This window comes from Nycticebus coucang, chromosome 8, assembly GCF_027406575.1.
Source record: "Nycticebus coucang isolate mNycCou1 chromosome 8, mNycCou1.pri, whole genome shotgun sequence".
Classification (NCBI taxonomy): Eukaryota; Metazoa; Chordata; class Mammalia; order Primates; family Lorisidae; genus Nycticebus; species Nycticebus coucang.
Genome location: NC_069787.1, coordinates 135,011,569 through 135,032,111, shown reverse-complemented (window position 1 = coordinate 135,032,111; position 20,543 = coordinate 135,011,569). Strand labels below are relative to the sequence as shown.

Below are 20,543 nucleotides of genomic sequence, written 5' to 3'. Positions count from 1 at the left end.
TGGGATAAAACCCACTTGATCATGGTGTATAACCTTTTCTTTTCTTTTTTTTGTAGCAAAATTCTTTATTCCAAGTTTTTGGTGTATAACCTTTTCAATGTGCTGTTGTATTCTGTTTGCTGATAACCTTTTTGAATATTTTTGCATCGATATTCATTAGTGATATTGGTCTATAGTTTTCTTTTTTATGTTGGGTCCTTTCCGGGTTTGAGGATAAGGGTGATATTTGCTTCATAGAATGCATTGAGGGGAATTCATTCTTTCTCTATATTTTGGAAAAGTTTATGCATTATAAGAACTAGTTCCTCTTTAAAGGTTTGATAGAATTCTGGTGTGAAACCATCTGGTCCAGGGCTTTTCTTTTTTGGAAGATTTTATATAATTGATGCTATTTCAATACTTGATACTGGTCTATTCAAGATTTTTAAATCCTTCTGGCTGAGTTTTGGAATGTATTATGCTTCCAGATATCGGTCCATCTCCTCTACATTTTTGTATTTCTGGGAATAGAGGTTTTTGTAGTAATTGTTGAGAATCTGTTGTATTTCTGTGATATCTGTTGTGATTTCCCCCTTTATCATTTCTGATGGTAGTTATTAAAGATCTTGTTTTTCTATTTCTGGTTAGTCTAGCAAAGGGTTTTCAAGAACCAACTTTTTGTTTCACTGATTTTCTGAATAATACTTTTGTTTTCAATTTCATTTAGTTCTGCTCTAATTTTGGTTATTTCTTTTCTTCTGCTGGGTTTGGGATTAGATTGTTCTTCCTTTTCCAGTTGCTTAAGATGGCTCATTAGGTTGCTGACTTGCTCTCTTACTGTTTCCTTGATGGAGGCATCTAATGATATAAATTTCCCTCTAAAGAATGCATTTGCAGTATCCCCATTTTTTTTTTTTTTTGGCCGGGGCTGGGTTTGAACCCACCACCTCTGGCATATGGGACCGGCGCCCTGCTCCTTGAGCCACAGGCGCCGCCCTTTTTTTTTTTTTTTTTTTAAGAGACTGAGTCTCCCTTTGTCACCCATGGTAGTGTGCTGTAGCATCACAGCTCACAGCAACCTCAGCTCTTTGGCTTAGGTGAGTCTCTTTCCTCAGCCTCCTGCGTAGCTGGAACTACAGGTGCCTGCCACGATGCCTGGCTATTTTTTTGTTGCAGTTTGGCCAGGGCTGGGTTTGAACCCACCACCCTCAGTATAAGGGGCTGGCACTCTACTCACTGAGCCACAGGTGCCACCCTAGCCACAGGTGTTTATAGTTTTTGTATTCATTATTGTTTTATTCCAGAAAGCTAATAATCTCCTTTTCATTTTGTCTATGACCCAGCTATTGTTCAGCATATGGTTATTTAGCTTCCATGATTTTATTTGAGAATGAAGATTTCTGTTGCTGTTGAGTTCAACTTTTATTCCATAATGATCTGAGAAGATAATTACAGGGGATAATTTCTATTGTTTTGAATTTGTTGAGTTTGGCCTTGTGACCTAAGATATGATAAATTTTGGAAGATGATCCATGGTCTGATGAGAAGAATGTGTATTTGGTTTTGTTAGGATAAAGTGTTCTATAAATGTCTGTTTAGTCCATTTGTTATAGGGTCTTGTTTAAGTTCATTATTTCTTTCTTTAGTTTCTGCTTGGAGGATCTGTCCAGTACTGCCGATGGGATGTTAAAATCTCCAACTATTATAGTGTTGGAAGATATCATATCATTCAGATCAGTTAGGGTTTGTTTTGTATATCAAGGAGCACTCAGATAGAGTGAATTGATATTAACTATTGAAATCTCTCCATAGTGTGTGTTTCCCTTGACCAATATGAAGAGTCCATCTTTGTCTTTCATTATTTTTGTTGGTTTGAATGCCATTGTATCTGCATACAAGATCATAACCCCAGCTTTTTTCTGCTTTCTATTTGCCTAGAATACTGTTAACCATCTCTTCACCCTGAGTCTTGTTTTATCCTTTGAGGTAAGGTGAGTTTCTTGTAGGCAATATATATCTGGCCTGAGTTTTTGTATCCAGTCGGCCAGCCTATGCCTCTTTAAAGGAGAGTTCAAACATTCACGTTCATTGAAAGAATTGATAGATGTGGCAGAGTTTTGGTCATCTTGTTTTTCAAAAGTCCAGAACTTACTTTTATGCCACTCACCATTGTGGAAGCTAGGCTTTGTTCTTTAGTTTCTGGGTAGGTTTACATTGGTGGTATACCCTCTTGTTGCTTGTTATGAAGAATGGGTCTGAGTATTTCCTGTAGAGCTGGTTTAGTCATGGAAAATTTCCTTACCATGTGGATGTCAGTGAAGTATTTGATTTCTCCATCACAAATGAAGCTCAGTTTAGCAGGGTATAGGATCCAGGGCTGGAAATAGTTTTGTTTAAGAGGATTGGAGGTTGATGACTATCCATTTCTGGCTTGGAAAGTTTCAACTGAAAGATCTGCAGTCATTCTTATACTTTTCCCTTTGTAAGTAATACTTTTCTTACACCTGGATGCTTCCAGAAGTTTCTGCTTCATTGAAAAATAAGGAATTAACATTGGCAAAATTAATTACAATGTGTCTAGGAGATACTTTGAACTGGGCGTGCTGGGGTTCTGAAACTATCTACTATCTGAATTTCTGTGTCTCTTGCAATACTTGGGAAGTTCTCCTCTATAATGTCATGGAGCAGAGAATTTGTGCCTTTGGGACCACCCTCTTCTTCAGGAATCCCTGTAATTCTGATGTTTGATTTCTTGGAATGATCCCATAACTCTCTCAGGGAATATTTCCTTATTTTTCTCCATTTTTTTCTGCCTCTTTGAATGCTTGGGTTAGTTTAAAAATCTTGTCTTTATCTGAGATTCTTTCTTCACACTGCTCAACTCTATTTCTGAGGGACTCTACTGTATTTTGAAGCTTCTCAAATATGTTTTGTTAAACCAAATTTTTATCTCTTATGGGAATTAAATGTTACCTTCCATCTCCAGGAAAAACTGATGTGTCACAATTCACAATTACAAAGATGTGGAATCAACCCAAATAAGTAACACAGTCTCCCATCTCATGTAGTTTATAGAACTCTGTGAATTAAAAAACTTAAGTAGGTTTTGATTATTTTCCTTTTCAGAAAAATAAAACTCTGAAATACCTAAGAATGACTGGAAACAAGATTGAAAATAAGGGTGGGATGTGTTTTGCTGCAATGCTGCAAATTAACTCATCCTTACAGAAGTTGGATCTGGGTGACTGTGATCTGGTAAGTAAGTTGGTTATGAGAAAAATCACTCGGATAGTGGGTCTTTCTCCCATGACACCAAAAGAGAGAGTTGTTCAAGACTTCAGCTAAATGACAGCCTTATGAATGATTAATTTTGCATCTGATAGCTAATATCAGAGAAAAGGTGTTTTTTTCCTAGATAAAAGACTACAGACTATTAATTAGATCATAATAAATAATGTAATAGAAAAATACCTAATAAAAATATTCTTAAATTTCCATCCATAATTCATCTTAACTGTATAGAATTTTTAAGAAAAAAAATCATGTTCATTTTAATTAAATACTTTAATTCATATAACTTTTTTTTTACTTTTGAAAATATTTTTCAGTGAGTAGTTATATTATAGCTTAAAAATGTAAAGTGAAGATACTAAAAGCTGCTTTGAAGTTGGGAAGGTGGTGCGTGCCTGTAGTTCCAGCTGTTCAGAAGGCTGAGGTAGGAGGACCCTGTCAGCCAAGGGGTTCAGGCTGTAGTGTGCTGTGAGGAGACTATGAATGGCCCCCTCATGCCAACCTGGGCAATGCGGTGAGACCATGTAAGCGGAAGAGAATATGATCAATGCTATTCTGAGTCTCGATCTGGTCTGGTAATGAGAAATGTATGTTTTTGCATGGTCCTTCAAATTCCAGGTTTCACTTTCTCAAACATGCTTTCAAATCTTCAGGCCTACACTTGGGAACCTGTTATTTAGCCTCAGATTAATGGAAAAATCAATGTGACGGGAATCAGTAAGATGGGCCAGGAGGCTCTTTGGAGTGATAAGTTCTGAATGACTATCTTTTAAGACGGTAGACACAGCTAGCACAGTTCTGGGAAAGCATCAATCCAGTATTTGTGTTCTCACGCACCAGCCACTGTGTTAGGTATGCAGGACACAGAGGGGTCACATGGCCTCTGCTTACATGTCAATTGGGGAAACATCGATAAAGAAATAAAGAAAAGTGGTTGGGCATGGCAGCTCACACTTGTGAGCCTAGCATTCTAAGAGGCCAAGGGGGAAGATCACTTGAGGTTAGTCAGGAGTTCAAGAGCAGCTTGAGCAAGAGTGAGAAGAAATTAGAGGGGTGTCCTGTCAGGCACCTGTAGTCCCAGCTACTTGGGAGGCTGAGGCAGGAGAATTGCTTGAGCCCAGGAGTTTGAGGTTGCTGTGAGCTGTGTGATTCCACAGCACTCTAGCTGGGATGATGGAGCAAGACTCTGTGTCAAAAAATGAAGGGAGAGGGTGGGGAGGGAGGGAGGAATGTACTGCCAAGATGATTGAGTACTTGGATAATGGAGAGGAGGTAATTCTGTTTGGTGACCTAAGACCCGAAGAGGTGCTACTTAGGAACTAACGATGAATGAGGAGAAGAAATGGACAGGGACAGAATGACTGGAGATGTCTTTTGGAGGAAGGGTCTTTAAGACTTAGGGATGGACAGGATGGGAGGTAAGAGTGGATGGACAGGATGGGAGTATAAAAGAAGCCCATACTTTTTGGCATAATGCCTAGGAGTGCATGGTGGGTCCATATGGATGTGGGAGAAGTGTGACTAGTAACCTTTTGCCACCACCGCGCACTCTTAGAGTCCTCATGTGACTAGGGACGAGTGCCTACGCCTGGGCGTGAGGTAGTATGAGCTCCAGCTGGGACCCACACACAACCTGAGGGCTTCTGGGGAAACCCAGGGTAGACCCATGAGACAGGGTCTTGTGCTGACACATTAAGAAACTCTCCAGGGGTGGCGCCTGTTGCTCAAGCAGCTAAGGCGCCAGCCACATACACCAGAGCTGGCAGGTTCCAATCCAGCCCAGGCCTGCCAAACAATGACAACTACAACCAAAAAATAGCCGGGCTTTGTGTCAGGTACCTGTAGTCCCAGCTACTCAGGAGGCTGAGGCAAGAGAGTCGCTTAAGCCCAGGAGTTGGAGGTTGCTGTAACATCATAGAACTCTACCCAAGGCAATAGCTTGAGGCTCTGTCTCAAAAAAAAAAAAAAAAGAAAGAAAAGAAAAGAAACTCTCCATGGGTGTTTCATATAGATTTTAGGGAGAAAAGAACACAAACATTTTTGGGGGCCGGGGGTCTTCATCTGTTTCCCAGGCTGGAATGCAGCAGTGCAATCATGAACTACTAGGCTGAAGCAATCCTCCTGCCTCAGTTTCTCAAAATGATGGGATTACAGGTCTGAGCCATTGCACCCAGCAACAATTCATTTTTTATTTTTATTTTTTGAGACAGAGTCCCACTATATCGCCCTTGGTAGAGTACCGTGGTGTCACAGCTCACAGCAACTTCAAACTCTTGGGCTTAAGCGATTCTCTTGCCTTAGCCTCCCAGGTAGCTGGGACTACAGGTGTCTGCCACAACGCCTGGGTATTTTTTTGTTATAGTTGTCGTTGTTTGGCAGGCCTGGGCTGGATTCGGACCTGCCAGCCCTGGTGTATGTGGCCGGTGCCCTGGCCGCTGAGCTACAGACTGAGTCCCATTTTTTAATTTGACTATCCTACAGTTCAAAGCGCAGGAAATGTTTAAATTTTAAACATACAATTTTGATTTCAGATTTCAGATGAATGATCTTGAAGTGTTTTTTTTTTTGCAGAGTCTCAGACTGTTGCCCTGGGTGGAGTGCTGTGACATCACAGCTCACAGCAACCTCAAACTCTTGGGCGTAATCGATTCTCTTGCCTCAGCCTCCCAGGTAGCTGGGACTACTAGGGCGCCATAGTGGCTAGGGCGCCCACCACAACACCTGGCTATTTTTTTTTTAGTTGTAGTTGTCTTTGTTGTTTGGTGGGCCAGGCTGGGTTTGAACCCGCCCAGCTCTGGTATATGTGGCTGGCGCCCTAGCCACTTGAGCTACAGGTGCCGAGCTGATCTTGAAGTTTTATTTAGGGAGATTAATTTATATACTTTGTCAGTTTCCTTAATGAATTTACCTGTTTTTAGGGGATGCAAAGTGTGATAGCGTTTGCTACAGTGCTAACCCAAAACCAAGCAATTAAAGGGATGAACCTTAACCGACCCATACTGTATGGAGAGCAGGTATGTATTCAAAGTGATGGTAGTTAATGTAACGCGTGAGTAAAACTAAGGTACCTAAAGTTTATGTCAAGGTACATGAATATATTGTATTTTTAGAATTGTACCTACTATATCTTGTAAACTCCTATTTACAAATAAAAGTAAGGACTAGGTGTGGTGGCTGAGCAACATAGCAAGACCCTGCCTCAAAAACATTCTTTATGGACGATGTCCCCGTGGAAATAATGTAAGCACAATTCGTCTTTTAGATATGTAGAGTGGTACCATGATTCTCAAATCCATCTGAAAATACTGTGTGACCCCCAGGGCGCCTTTCTTAGGCCCCGTGAGGCTCCAGCTTCTCTGTCCTCCCCTGGTGCCAGCCTGTCTGTCCCTGGGGGGTCCTATCTCTGCTCTTACGAGGTTGGGGGGCAGGGTCCTCTGTGGTGCTTGCTCCGTGCTCCACTTCCAGCTGTGAGCCTGCAGACCTATTCCATCTGAGGGTTCGCTCTTCTCACCATGAAGAAACATGGGTAACAAAGTAAAGTGTGGTGACATGTTGGGTCCCAACTTTGCTCACTGGCATGATTTTGGGAGCTTGGCAAAGTGCCAGTGCCAGGGGCCACTCTGGGCAGATCAGAACAAAGACTCAGTGAATGGGGATAATCCCTTTGATTACTTCTGACAGTAAAAGCTATTTTCCTAAGGAAGCTTTCTCATCTAAGCTTTCAAACTGCAACTGTACTCTAGGCACAAACAGAGCTGAGCTGAGTCTGTCCTGTGCTGGACACTGAGTGGACCCCCCCTCCCTCCAAGTGGTCAGTTTGCATTCTTTACAACCCTAGACTACACAGCATTCCTTTGGATAAATCTTTTTAGTGTAAAAGCAATAATTCCAACAAATCAAATACAGAATTGTGGAATAGTGAACAGTTACTGAGTGCTTTGCAATCAGCTATAGAACACTTATTTTGTACTTACTCTGTGTTTGTTAATTTCTTTAATTCCGTGAGAGAAACACAATTTACCTACTTTATGGAAAAGGAAGCCAAGACTCAGCTAGGTGAAATAATTTGCCCAAAGTCATACAGCTAGTAAACTAGCATCTGGACAATTTTATTATAAAGCTCATGTATTTTCTGCTATTGCTATGCAGTTTCATTTAACTTTTGAAAAGTTTTTCTCAAAGTATTTTTGCATAATAAAAAATACATGAAGTTTTCCATGTTCATCATCATTTCCAGCCACTATGAAACTCATTACTTACTACTCAGCGATCATGGAAGAGGACTTCTTGCCACAAAATATTTTGCCCCAGCTGGGCATGGTGGCTCGCTTCTGTAATCCTAGTACTCTGGGAGGCCGAGGCGGGTAGATTGCCTGAGCTCACAGATTTAAGACCAGCTTGAGCAAGAGGAAGACCCTGTCACTAAAAAAGGACAAAATAGCCAGGCGTTGTGCTGGGCACCTGTAGTCCCAGCTACTGGGGAGGTTGAGGCAAGAGAATCGCTTGAGCCTAAGAATTTGAGGTTGCTGTGAGCTGTGACACCAGGCACTCTCCTATGGGTGACAAAGTGAGACTCTGTCTCAAAAAAGAAAAATTTTGGCCCATTCATTTCAAAATAGTGCTTTGGTTTTGTTAAAAAACATACATATTAGGAATTTGGGATGATTATAAAAGGGAGGAATCAGATACATCACAGGGTTAATATGTATATTTTTTAAATAAAATCAAGATTGGGAAATTGCATTTCTTTGCATTTTGTCTAACAAACATCAAGAACAGAGACCAGGTCTCGGCACCTGTAGCTCAGTGGTTAGGGCGCCAGCCACGTGCACCAGGGCTGGTGGGTTTGAACCCAGCCCGGGACTGCCAAACAAAATAACAGCTACAACAACCACAAAATAGCCAGGTGTCGTGGTGGTGCTTGTAGTCCCAGCTCCTTGGGAGGCTGAGGTAGGAGGATTACTTGAGCCCAAGAGTTTGAGGTTGCTGTGAGCTGTGACGCCATGGCACTCTACCAAGGATGACATAGTAAGACTATCTCAAAAAAACAAACAAACAAAAAAAAGGATGGAGACTGGGATCAAAAGTCAGGATGCAAGGAAGGCAGAGGGTGGTTTACATCCACATTGCAGGGTGCGGCCGACTGCTTTGATTATTTTCCTTCTGAAATGCATGTTTTTTTTTCTTTTTTTTATTGTTAAATCATAGCTGTGTACATTAGTGCAATCAAGGGGTACAATGTGCTGGTTTCATATACAATCTGAAATATTCTCATCAAACTATTCAATGTAGCCTTCATGGCATTTTCTTAGTTATTGAATGTAGACATTTGTATTTTGCCTTTAGTAAGTTTCGCCTGTACCCATTCTAAGAGGCACCAGGTGTGGCCCCACCCATTACCCTCCCTCCACCCTAACCTGCCCCCTCCCTTCCCCTTCCTTGGCCCTTTCTCCATAGTCTTGTGCTATAGTTGGGTTATAGCCTTCATGTGAAAGATATAATTTAGCTTCATAGTAGGGCTGAGTAGATTGGATACTTTTTCTTCCATTCCTGAGATACTTTGCTAAGAAGAACATGTTCCAGTTCCAGTTTGGGATTTTGTTATGTGAGCTACTCTTACTGGGGTTAGGTGATATCTCAAAGTAGTTTTGATTTGCATTTCTCTGATGATTAAAGATGATGACCTTTTTTTCATGTGTTTGTAGATCGTGCATCTGTCTTCTTTAGAGAAGTTTCTCTTCAAGTCCCTTGCCCACCCTGAGATGGGGTCACGTATTCTTTTCTTGCTAATACGTTTGCGTTCTCTGTGGATTCTGGTTATTAGACCTTTATCGGAGGTATAACCTGCAAATATTTTCTCCCATTCTGATGGCTGTCTGCTTGCTTTACTTACTATGTTCTTGGCTGTGCAGAAGCTTTTTAGTTTGATCAGGTCCCAGTAGTGTTTTTTTTTTTGTAGAGACAGAGTCTCACTTTGTCGCCCTCTGTAGAGTGCTGTGGCGTCACATAGCTCACAGCAACCTTCAACTCCTGGGCTTAGGCGATTCTCTTGCCTCAGCCTCCCGAGTAGCTGGGACTACAGGTGCCCACCACAACGCCCAGCTATTTTTTTGTTGCACTTTGGCCAGGGCTGGGTTTGAACCCACCACCCTCGGTATATGGGGCTGGTACCCTACCCACTGAGCCACAGGCACCACCCCCAGTAGTGTATTTTTGATACTGCTTCAATTGCCTGGGGAGTCCTCCTCATAAAATATTCACCCAGGCCGATTCCTTCAAGAGTTTTCCCTTGAACACTTTCTTCAAGTATTTTTATAGTTTCATGTCTTAAGTTTAAATCTTTTATCCAGTGAGAGTCAATCTTAGTGGTGAAAGGTGTGGGTCCAGTTTCAATCTTCTACAGGTTGCCAGCCAGTTCACCCAGCACCATTTGTTAAATAGGGAATCTTTTCTCCACTGAATGTTTTTAATTGGCTTGTCAAAGATCAAATAATGGTAAGTTGCTGGATTCATCTCTTGGTTCTCTATTCTGTTCCAGACATCTCCTTCTCTGTTTTTGTGCCAATACCATGCCATTTTGATCACTATCGATTTATAGTTTAGTCTCAGGTCTGGTAGCGTGATTCCTTCTGCTTTGTTTTTATTTCTGAGTAATGTTTCGGCTTTTGAGGTTTTTTCTGATTCCATATAAAACAACGTATTATTTTTTCAAGATCTTTAAAATATGACAATGGAGCTTTAATAGGAATTGCATTAAACTTATATATTGCTTTGGGTAGTCTAGACATTTTAACAATGTTGATTCTTCCCAGCCATGAGCATGGTATGTTTTTCCATTTGTTAACATCTTCAGCTATTTCTTTTCTTAAAGTTTCATAGTTCTCTTTGTAGAGATCTTTCACGTCCTTTGTTAGGTATAATCCCAAATATTTCATCTTGTAACATGGCACTACTGTGAAAGGAATAGAGTCCTTGACTGTTTGTTCCGCTTGGTTATTGTTTGTATATATAAAGGCTACAGATATATGGGTGTTTATTTTGTAGCATGAGACATTGCTGTATTCCTTGATCACTTCTAAAAGTTTTGTAGTAGAATCCCTAGTGTTTTCCAGATATACAATCATATCATCTGCAAAGAGTGAAAGTTTGTCTCTTCTGACCCTATGTGGATACCCTTGATCACCTTTTCTTCCCTAACTGCAATGGCTAAAACTTCCATACAATGTTAAAGAGCAATGGAGACAATGGGCAACCTTGCCTTGTTCCTGATCTAAGTGGAAATTATTTCAATTTAACTCCATTCAATATGATATTGGCTGTGGGTTTGCTGTAGATGGCCTCTATTAGTTTAAGAAATATCCCTTCTATACCAATTTTCTTAAGTGTTCTAATCATGAAGGGATGCTGGATATTATCAAAAGCTTTTTCTGCATCAATTGAAAGAATCATGTGGTCCTTATTTTTTAGTTTGTTTATATGCTGAATTACATTTATAGATTTATGTATATTGAACCAGCCTTGAGATAAATCCCACTTGTTCGTGGTGTATAATTTTTTTGATGTGTTGTTGGATTCTGTTTGTTAGGATCTTATTGAGTATTTTAGCATCAATATTCATTAGTGATATTGGTGTATAATATTCTTTTCTTGTTGGGTCTTTCCCTGGTTTAGGGATCAAGGTGATATTTGCTTCGTAGAATGTGTTGTGTAATATTCCTTCTTTTTCTATATTTTGGAAGAGGTTTAGTAATATAGGTACTAGTTCTTCTTTAAAGGTTTGGTAGAATTCTGACGTAAAGCCATCTTGTCCTGGGCTTTTCTTTTTAGGGAGATTTTGTATAGTTGATGCTATTTCAGAACTTGATATAGGCCTTTTCAACATTTCCACTTCATTCTGGCTAAGTCTTGGTAGGTGGCACACATCCAGGTATTGGTCAATTTCTTTCAGATTTTCATATTTCTGAGAGTAGAGTTTCTTGTAGTATTTGTTAAGGATTTTTTGAATTTCTGAGGGGTCTGTTGTTATTTCATCATTACCATTTCTGATTGATGAAATTAGAGATTTTACTACTCTTTTTTTCCTGGTTAGGTTGGCCAAAGATTTATCTATTTTATTGATCTTTTCAAAAACCCAACTTTTGGATTTATTGATCTGTTGTATAATTCTTTTGTTTTCAATTTCATTTAATTCTGCTCTGATTTTGGTTATTTCTTTTCTTCTGCTGAGTTTGGGGTTGGAGTGTTCTTCCTTTTCCAGTTGCTTGAGAGGTCCCATTAACTTCTTCTCTTTCTGTTTTCTTGAGGAAGGCTTGCAGTGCTATAAATTTCCCTCTTAGGACTGCCTTTGCAGTATCCCAGAGGTTCTGGTAATTCGTGTCTTGATTGTTGTTTTGTTCCAAAAATTTGGTGATTTCCTTCTTAATCTCGTCTATAACCCATCTATCCTTCAGCATAAGGTTGTTTAGCTTCCATGTTTTTGTATGGGTATGCAGATTCCTATTGTTATTGAGTTCAACTTTTATTCCATGATGGTCTGAGAGATGCAAGGAATAATTTCTATTTTTTAAAATTTACTGAGGTTAGATTTGTGGCCTAGGATGTGGTCGATTTTGGAGTATGTTCCGTGGGCTGATGAGAAGAATGTGTATTCAGTTTTGTTGGGATGAAATGTTCTGTAGATGTCTGTTAAGTTCAGATGTTGAATGGTTAAATTCAAATCTAAAATTCCTTTGCTTAGCTTCTTTTTGGAGGATCTATCCAGCACTGCTAAAGGAGTATTAAAATCTCCAACTACTATGGAACTGGAGGAAATCAAATTGCTCATGCCTATTAGAGTTTCTCTTATAATTTGAGGTCTGTTCTGGTTGGGTGCATAAATATCAATAATTGATATCTCATCATATTATTACCTTTAACAAATATGATGTGTCCATTCTTATCCTTCCTTATTTTGGTTGGTTTAAAGCCTATTGCATCTGCAAATAGGATTGCAATGCCTTCTTTTTTCTGCTTTCCATTTGCCTGGAGTATAGATGACCATCCCTTCACCTTGAGTCTATATTTGTCTTTTAATGTAAGATGCGATTCTTGTATTCAGCAGATATCTGGCTTGAGTTTTTGTATCCAGTCAGCCAACCTGTGCCTCTTTAGAGGACAATTTAAACCATTCACATTAATTGAGAATATTGATAAGCCTTTCGAGAGTCCAGTAGACATTTTTAATCCTTTTGCAACTGTGGAAGTTGGAATTTGATCAAAATTTTCTGGGTGGGTTTACCTTTGTGGTGGAGGATTATGCTGGTCTTTATGGAGGATAGGTCTGAGAATATCCTGGAGAGCTGGTTTAGTTATGGCAAATTTCTTCAACATGTGAATGTCATTAAAGTATTTAATTTCTCCATCATAAATGAAACTCAGTTTAGGTGGGTACAGGATCCTGGGTTGAAAGTTATTTTGTTTTGGGCGGCGCCTGTGGCTCAGCGGGTAGGGCGCCGGTCCCATATGCCAGAGGTGGCGGGTTCAAACCCAGCCCCGGCCAAATTAAAAAAAAAAAAAGTTATTTTGTTTTAGGAGATGAAAAGTCCATGACCATCCTCTTCTAGCTGGAAAGGTTTCAGCAGAGAGATCTGCAGTTATTCTAATATTCTAATATTCTTGCCCTTGTAGGTGATGGTTTTCTTTTGTCTGGCTGCTTTGAGAATTTTGTCCTTCATATTAACTTTAGTGAAATTGATTATGATGTGTCTAGGGGATGTCTTATTTGGGTTGAGTCATGCTGGAGTTCTGAAACTGTCTGCTATCTGAATTTCAGAATCTCTTTGCATGTCTGGAAAGTTCTCCTTCATATTCTCATGAAGAAAAGACTCTGTGCCTTGTGAAGCCACTTTATCGCTTTTGGGGATCCCTATAAGATGAATATTTCTTCGAATTATCCCAGAGCTCTCTTAGAGAGTGATCTGTTTTTGCCCTCCATTTCTCTTCCTCTTTGAGAGTTTGGGAGCATTTGAAAGCTTTGTCTTCAATGTCAGAAATCCTTTCTTCTGCTTGCTCCATTCTGTTACTGAGGGATTCTACTGTGTTTCTCAGATCTTTGAGGGCTGCAACTTCTTGTCTCAATGTGTCAAAATCTTTGGTCATTTGGTCTTTGAATTCGTTGAATTCTTGAGATTTCTTTTTGGTTACTGCTTGGAATTCTAATTTGATCTTATTTGCTATCCAGATTCTGAATTCGATTTTTGACATCTCAGCTATTTGTTTGTGCATGGGATCTTGTGCTGTGTCTGCCCCATTGATCCTTGGGGTACTTGATCTACTCTGATTATTCATATTGCCAGAGTTTTTCTGTTGATTTCATCTCATGATTGTTTTTCACCGCTGACCCTAGCTGTCCTCAGAGTTGGGGAGGTGTCTCTCCAAGATTAGACCCCAGTGGGATCACTCTTTTATTGCTGGATCTTTGTAGGGAGTGACCCTGTGTAGTTCCTTTGGGGCTTCCCCAGCCAGGGAGTTCTGGTTGTGGAAGCAGCTCCGGGGTGTGACACACCTGGATCCAGCAACATGGTGGTGGTGCGCACGGTTCTGGGAGTGCCTGGTGCCCAGTGACTTTGGCACAGAGATTCCAAGGCTCCAGTAGTCTCTGGCCAGGAGAAGGGCTCTGCGCAGAGGCAGGGAGGGCTCCAGAGGGCACGCGGCTACTAGAGTCCCTGGCCAGACGAGTGGGCCGGTGTGGAGGCAGGGAGGGTACAGGAGGGAGGATGCAGGGTTGCGCGGCTCCTGCAGTTACTGGTCAGGGCATGCGGAGGCCCAGCGGGCACACGTTGTGTGTCAGGGATTGTGGTGCAGCTCTTATGGAGGTCTGGGTGGCGCCAAGCCCAGGAGTTTGAGGCTGCTATAAGCTGTATTACCTTCAGAATGGGAAAAGATGTTTGCATGTTATGAATCAGACAAAAGCTTGATAACTAGAATCTACAGTGAACTCAAATTATTATTATTATTATTTTGAGACAGAGTCTCAAGCTGTTGCCCTGGGTAGAGTGCTGTGGCGTCATAGCTCACAACAACCTCCAGCTCTTGGGCTCAAGAGATCCTCTTGCCTCAGTTTTTCTGTTTTTAGTAGAGACAGGGTCTTGCTTTTGCTCAGGCTGGTCTAGAACTCATGAGCTCAAGCAATCAACCTGTCTCGGTTTCCCAGAGTGGTAGAATTATAGGCTATTTTTAGACACGGGATCTCACTCTGGCTCAGGCTGGTCTGGAACCGGTGAGTTCTGGCAATCCACTGGCCTTTGCCTTCCAAAGTGCTAGGATTGCAGGTGTGATCCACTGCACCTGGCACAAATAACTCAAATTTTTTTGTTTTTTTTTTTGTAGAGACAGAGTCTCACTTTATGGCCCTCGGTAGAGTGCCGTGGCCTCACCCAGCTCACAGCAACCTCCAACTCCTGGGCCTAAGCGATTCTCTTGCCTCAGCCTCCCGAGTAGCTGGGACTACAGGCGCCCGCCACAACGCCCGGCTATTTTTTGGTTGCAGTTTGGCCGGGGCTGGGTTTGAACCCGCCACCCTCGGTATATGGGGCCGGCACCTTACGGACTGAGCCACAGGCGCCGCCCAAATAACTTAAATTAATCAACAAAAAAAGAGCCAACCATCCCTTATATCACTGGGTGAGAGAGATGAATAGAACCTTCTCTAAAGAAGACAGATGAATAGCTAACAAATATATGAAAAAAATGCTCATTGTCCCTAATCATCAGAGAAATGCAAATCAAAACCACCCTGAGATATCACCTAACCCCAGTGAGAAGGGCCCACATCACAAAGTCTCAAAGCAGCAGATGCTGGCGTGGTTGTGTTTAGAAGGGAACACTTTTACTCTGCTGGTGGGACTGCAAAGTAATACAACATTTTTGGAAGGAAGTATGGAGAACACTCAACTCAAACTAGACACCCCATTTGATTCTGCAAACCCATTACTGGGCATCTACCCAGAAGAAAAAAAATCATTTTATCATAAGGACATGAGTCATAGTGTTTTCCAAGTGCCTGCTGCCTGTTCCTGAAGCTATAGATATCATTTGTCACAAAGATGATTTTTTTTTAAATAGGGCCAAACAAATGCAAATTCTATACTAATAGTCTTAACCAACATAACCTTAAAAAATAGCATTTATTTGGAGTAACATGTACTCATTCAAAAATATATTTTAGAAATAATATTTTAATCCATTTTTAGGAAGAGTCCACGGTCCATCTTGGCCACATGTTGAAAGAGAATCACTTTCTCGTTGAGCTGCACTTGTGCAAGCACGGCATCAAGAGCTTCGGCATGCAGCAGCTGTGTGACGCACTGCGCCTCAACAGCGCCCTGCGCTACCTGGACGTCAGCTGGTGAGTGCAGCTGCTCCTCAGCGCCAGGGGTCAAGTCAGGACGTGGGCTCCTCTGAGAAGACACTATTTCCAGTGATTAGAAATTGCAACCATTGGGTGGCGCCTGTGGCTCAGTGAGTAGGGCACCAGCCCCATATGCCGAGGGTGGCGGGTTCAAACCCAGCCCCGGCCAAACTGCAACAAAAAAATAGCCGGGCATTGTGGCAGGCGCCTGTAGTCCCAGCTGCTCAGGAGGCTGAGGCAGGAGGATCGCTTAAGCCAAGAAGTTGGAGGTTGCTGTGAGCCGTGTGACGTCATGGCACTCTACCCGAGGGTGGTACAGTGAGACTCTGTCTCTACCAAAAAAAAAAGAAAAGAAATTGCAACCATTGTTGCCAGCCTCTTATCCTAAGCCTTAATATTATTAATTTAATTTATACTACTATCTCTCAATAACTTGGAGTGAGGAATTTGGTTGTGTAAACCAGAATGAAAACAACATTTCATGGTGAAGGGTCATTAACTTTCCTGGAAATTGAATGATTAAAGTAAATTTTAATGAAATAGAAAGCACAGTTTAACAGTTTTCAAGCGTCTTGTTTCTGTGACAACTACAGTATTTCATATTTTCAAATGTATTTTTCCTTTTCCAGCAATCAAATAACTCGTGATGGAATGATGTATTTGGCCAATGTACTGAAAAGCAATACTACCTTGGAAGTAATCGATCTTTCTTTTAATAGAATAGAAAACGTGGGTGCAACCTATCTCAGCGAAACCCTTACTTCACACAACAGAAGTCTTAAAGCGTTAGTATGGTTTTATATTTAATCAAAGTCACAGAAAAACCTAAAATTTTAAATACTAACTTTAAATCCCTTAACTCTTAAGATTATGATGACATACGAAAATCCTGTTTGTAAACTAGAATAGTACTGAGTGGCAGTAAACGTTTCAGTTTCTATTTTTCAAAAGTAATGTCTTTTACTAATTGGATTGTTTGATTCTAGTTATGATTTCTCCTTAAAATTAATGAGAAATTCTTATTACATTATTTATCCTGGATTCTAAAAGAAGAATCATAAGCATTCAATATAATCAAGACGTCAAAATAAGAATTAAAGAAGAAAATATTACTTAGATGACTTTCATCCAGAAAAATATATCTATATATTTTTATCATACGTCTAGCCAAATATTTGCTGAATAATATAAAAGAGTAGGGAGCTACTCTTCCAAATACAGGTAGCTCTATTATGGCATGTGAAGCATCCAGTTAGAATGCTCAGTTTCTTGGGTTTTACACTTCGTTAAACAAACCAAAGAATAATGCGAGCCGTCTGTAACTGCCGCACTCCTGCCCCGTGGAGCTGCTGGCGCTCAGGGCTCTCCCCTCCCCTGCCCGCAGGCTGTCCGTGGTGAGCAACAACATCCAGGGGGAAGGGCTCGTCGCGCTGTCACAGGCCATGAGGACAAACCCCGTGATCTCCAACATCTACATCTGGGGAAACAAATTTGATGAGGCCACATGTGTAGTGAGTTTCTATCTTCACTGAAGGCTTTTCTTGTATCTTCTCTTTAACATCAGATATTATTTACAGGTGTCTTAGTAATGGTTACAAAGTTTAGTGAGACATTGCAGTTTTGACAGTTTTTAACGTAATTCCTAAAAATAGTTACCAGAAAATTTTGTGGTTGAAATAACAAAAGATACAAAGTACCACGTATTAGTATTAAAAGTCACTGAATCACACAGTTCGAATTTTTCCAAAGCTAAAAAAACCCCCACAGGGCGGCGCCTGTGGCTCAGTGGGTAGGGTGCCGGTCCCATATGCCAAGGGTGGCGGGTTCGAACCCGGGCCCGGCCAAACTGCAATTAAACCCCCCCCCCCAAAAAAAACCCCACAGTTGTTGATTTGATATAGCAAAATTTCCGATCTCTGGGCGCCAGCCATGTACACCGAGGCTGGTGGGTTAAACCTGGCCAGGGCCTGCTAAACAGCAATGACAACTGCAACAAAAAAATAGCTGGGTGTTGTGGCCTGTGCCTGTAGTCCCAGCTACTTGAGAGGCCGAGGCAAGAGAATTGCTTAAGCCCAAGAGTTTGAGGTTGCTGTGAGCTGTAACACCACAGTACAACATAGTGAGACTGTCTTAAAAAAAAAAAAAAAAAAAGGGCGGCGCCTGTGGCTCAGTCGGTAGGGCACCGGCCCCATATACCGAGGGTGGAGGGTTCAAACCCAGCCCCGGCCAAACTGCAACAAAAAATAGCCGGGCGTTGTGGCGGGCGCCTGTAGTCCCAGCTACTCGGGAGGCTGAGGCAAGAGAATCACTTAAGCCCAGGAGTTGGAGGTTGCTGTGAGCTGCGTGAGGCCACGGCACTCTACCAAGGGCCATAAAGTGAGACTCTGTCTCTACAAAAAAAAAAAAATTCTGATCTCTTCTCTAATAGTTAATACAAAAATATGGAATTGGAGGTAGTACAATATAGAGAGCTCTGGGTTCTACTCTCAAAATGAATAAAAAGCACAACAAATGTACTTGGCTCTACTATGAAGCTAAATTCTAGCTTTCACATGAAGGTTATAACCCAACTATAGCACAAGACTATTAGGAAAGGGCCAAGGAAGAGGAAGGGGGAGGAAGTTAGGGTGGAGGGAGGGTAATGGGTGGGGCCACATCTAGGTGCATCTTAGAATGGGTACAGGCGAAACTTACTAAATGCAGAATACAAATGCCTACATACAGTAACTAAGAAAATGCCATGAAGGCTACGTTGAACAGTTTGATGAGAATATTTCAGATTGTATATGAAACCCGCACATTGTACCCCTTGATTGCACTAATGTACACAGCTATGATTTAACAATAAAAATAAATAAATTAAAAAAAAAAGAAAAGAAAAAAGTAGACATTAAAATTCTAAAAATTTGCAAAAGTAGTTAACCAAAATTCTACCACTAAAAAAATTAATAAACTGTACACTACTGTCTAAGAAAACCCCTTTGGCAGCGCCCGTAGCTCAGTGGGGTAGGGTGCCAGCCACATACACCAAGGCTGGCAGGTTCAAACCCGGCCTGGGCCATCTAAAACAATGACAACTGCAACAAAAAAAATAGCTGAGCATTGTGGCGGGCGCCTGTAGTCCCAGCCACTTGGGAGGCTGAGAGAAGAGAATCTCGTAAGCCCAAGAGTTTGAGGTTGCTATGAACTGTGATGCCACGGTGCTTTGCCCAGGGAGATAGCTTGAGACTCAAAAATATAAATAAATAACAAATAAAAAAATAAACATTTAAAATTTAAAAATTCCTTAATTTGAGAAAAATATCCAAATCATTTAATAGTTCTACACACTAGGAACTAAGTTGAGTTTGCAACTTAAGATGAGTAACAAGCTAAAGGAGAAAGCAAACTAGTCTTTGCATTTTTTAATATCTAAATTTCTGTATCTTTATAATGACAACCACTTCAGGATATTTGTGTGACACCCTTCCGTAGGTGCCAAGGATCCGTACCTGTACAGAGAAAATTCTACAATGAAGAAATAATTCACAGGCAGCATCTGATACTACAGAATTATCTTGTCTTTGCCTAAATCTGTAGCTTCAGGGGAATAATGAACTCAAGATAACTCTATGTCCCTAGCAATCATCAGATTTTCCAGAGTGTGTACAATAGCTGTCCTCCTGCCACCGCCCACACTGTACCAGTTTAAGAACATCCGTTGGGACTTGAAAATTTTGACCATAGGGTCCATGGCTCACATTGGCAGTACAGAGAACTACCTCTGGGAGTCACATATGACAAAACATGCCTATACTATATTAAAACTTAGAAATTGTTGTGGTATTATTTCATTGTATATAATTAAATGACTAAAAACCTACCTACGCTACCTGGAAAATACTAAAATCTAGGACTGTTATTCACAATATTAATTTTAAACTGCAAATTAGTTAAATTTTTAAGCACTGTCAATTGAATGAATTATTTCCTCAATGATAGTTTTTCTTGTTTAAAAATGCTAGGCATATTCAGAGTTAATTCAGATGGGTCGTCTAAAGCCGGAGGACACGGACGTGGAGCCCTTCACTGTGGATGGGCACGTGCACCTGGCAGAGGTCTCCCATGGACTGAAGAAGCATTACTACTGGACGCCGTCGCACGGGGAGGCCCACGGCCACTCGGCTAACGCAGGCTTCGCGCTCATCCCAGTGGGGCCACACATATGACAAGCAGCTTTCAGTTTCATACATTTGTTTTATTTTCACAGAGATCAATATTTTATAGCCTATTAAATATGTTTTCTTTAATACATTAAAATGAGTTACTCTTTTCTTTTTTTTTATTATTTGTTATTTATTTCTTTTATTGTTGGGGATTCATTGAGGGTACAATAAGCCAGGTTACACTGATGGCATTTGTCAGGTAAAGTCCCTCTTGCAATCATGTCTTGCCCCCAGAAGGTGTGGCACACACCAAGGCCCCACCCCTCTCCCTCCTTCCCTCTCTCTGCTTTTCCTTCCCCTCCACATGACCTTAATTGTCATTAATTGTCCGCATATCAAAATTGAGTACATAGGATTCATGCTTCTCCATTCTTGTGATGCTTTACTAAGAATAATGTCTTCCACTTCCATCCAGGTTAATACGAAGGATGTAAAGTCTCCATTCTTTTTAATGGCTGAATAGTATTCCATGGTATACATATACCACAGCTTGTTAATCCATTCCTGGGTAGGTGGGCATTTAGGCTGTTTCCACATTTTGGTGATTGTAAATTGAGCTGCAATAAACAGTCTAGTACAAGTGTCCTTACGATAAAAGGATTTTTTTCCTTATGGGTAGATGCCCAGTAATGGGATTGTAGGATCAAATGGGAGGTCTAGCTTGAGTGCTTTGAGGCTTC

General features: G+C 41.0%; 1 protein-coding gene across 2 annotated transcripts in view; it reads left to right on the top strand.

Annotated features, from left to right (window-relative positions):
• Window positions 1–20,339, top strand: part of LRRC34 (leucine rich repeat containing 34) — a 41,729-nt gene extending 21,390 nt beyond the window's left edge. The window contains exons 6-11 of one of the 2 annotated variants that reach the window (XM_053600185.1): window positions 3,106–3,234; window positions 6,189–6,284; window positions 15,501–15,655; window positions 16,288–16,443; window positions 17,043–17,169; window positions 19,663–20,338. In XM_053600185.1, the coding sequence (XP_053456160.1) occupies window positions 3,106–3,234; window positions 6,189–6,284; window positions 15,501–15,655; window positions 16,288–16,443; window positions 17,043–17,169; window positions 19,663–19,866 (867 nt within the window). In that variant the 3' untranslated portion in view covers window positions 19,867–20,338. Of the gene's footprint in view, window positions 1–3,105; window positions 3,235–6,188; window positions 6,285–15,500; window positions 15,656–16,287; window positions 16,444–17,042; window positions 17,170–19,662 lie in introns of both variants that reach the window. The other variant, XM_053600186.1, reaches the window with a different exon arrangement.
• The last annotated feature ends 204 nt before the right edge of the window (window positions 20,340–20,543 follow it).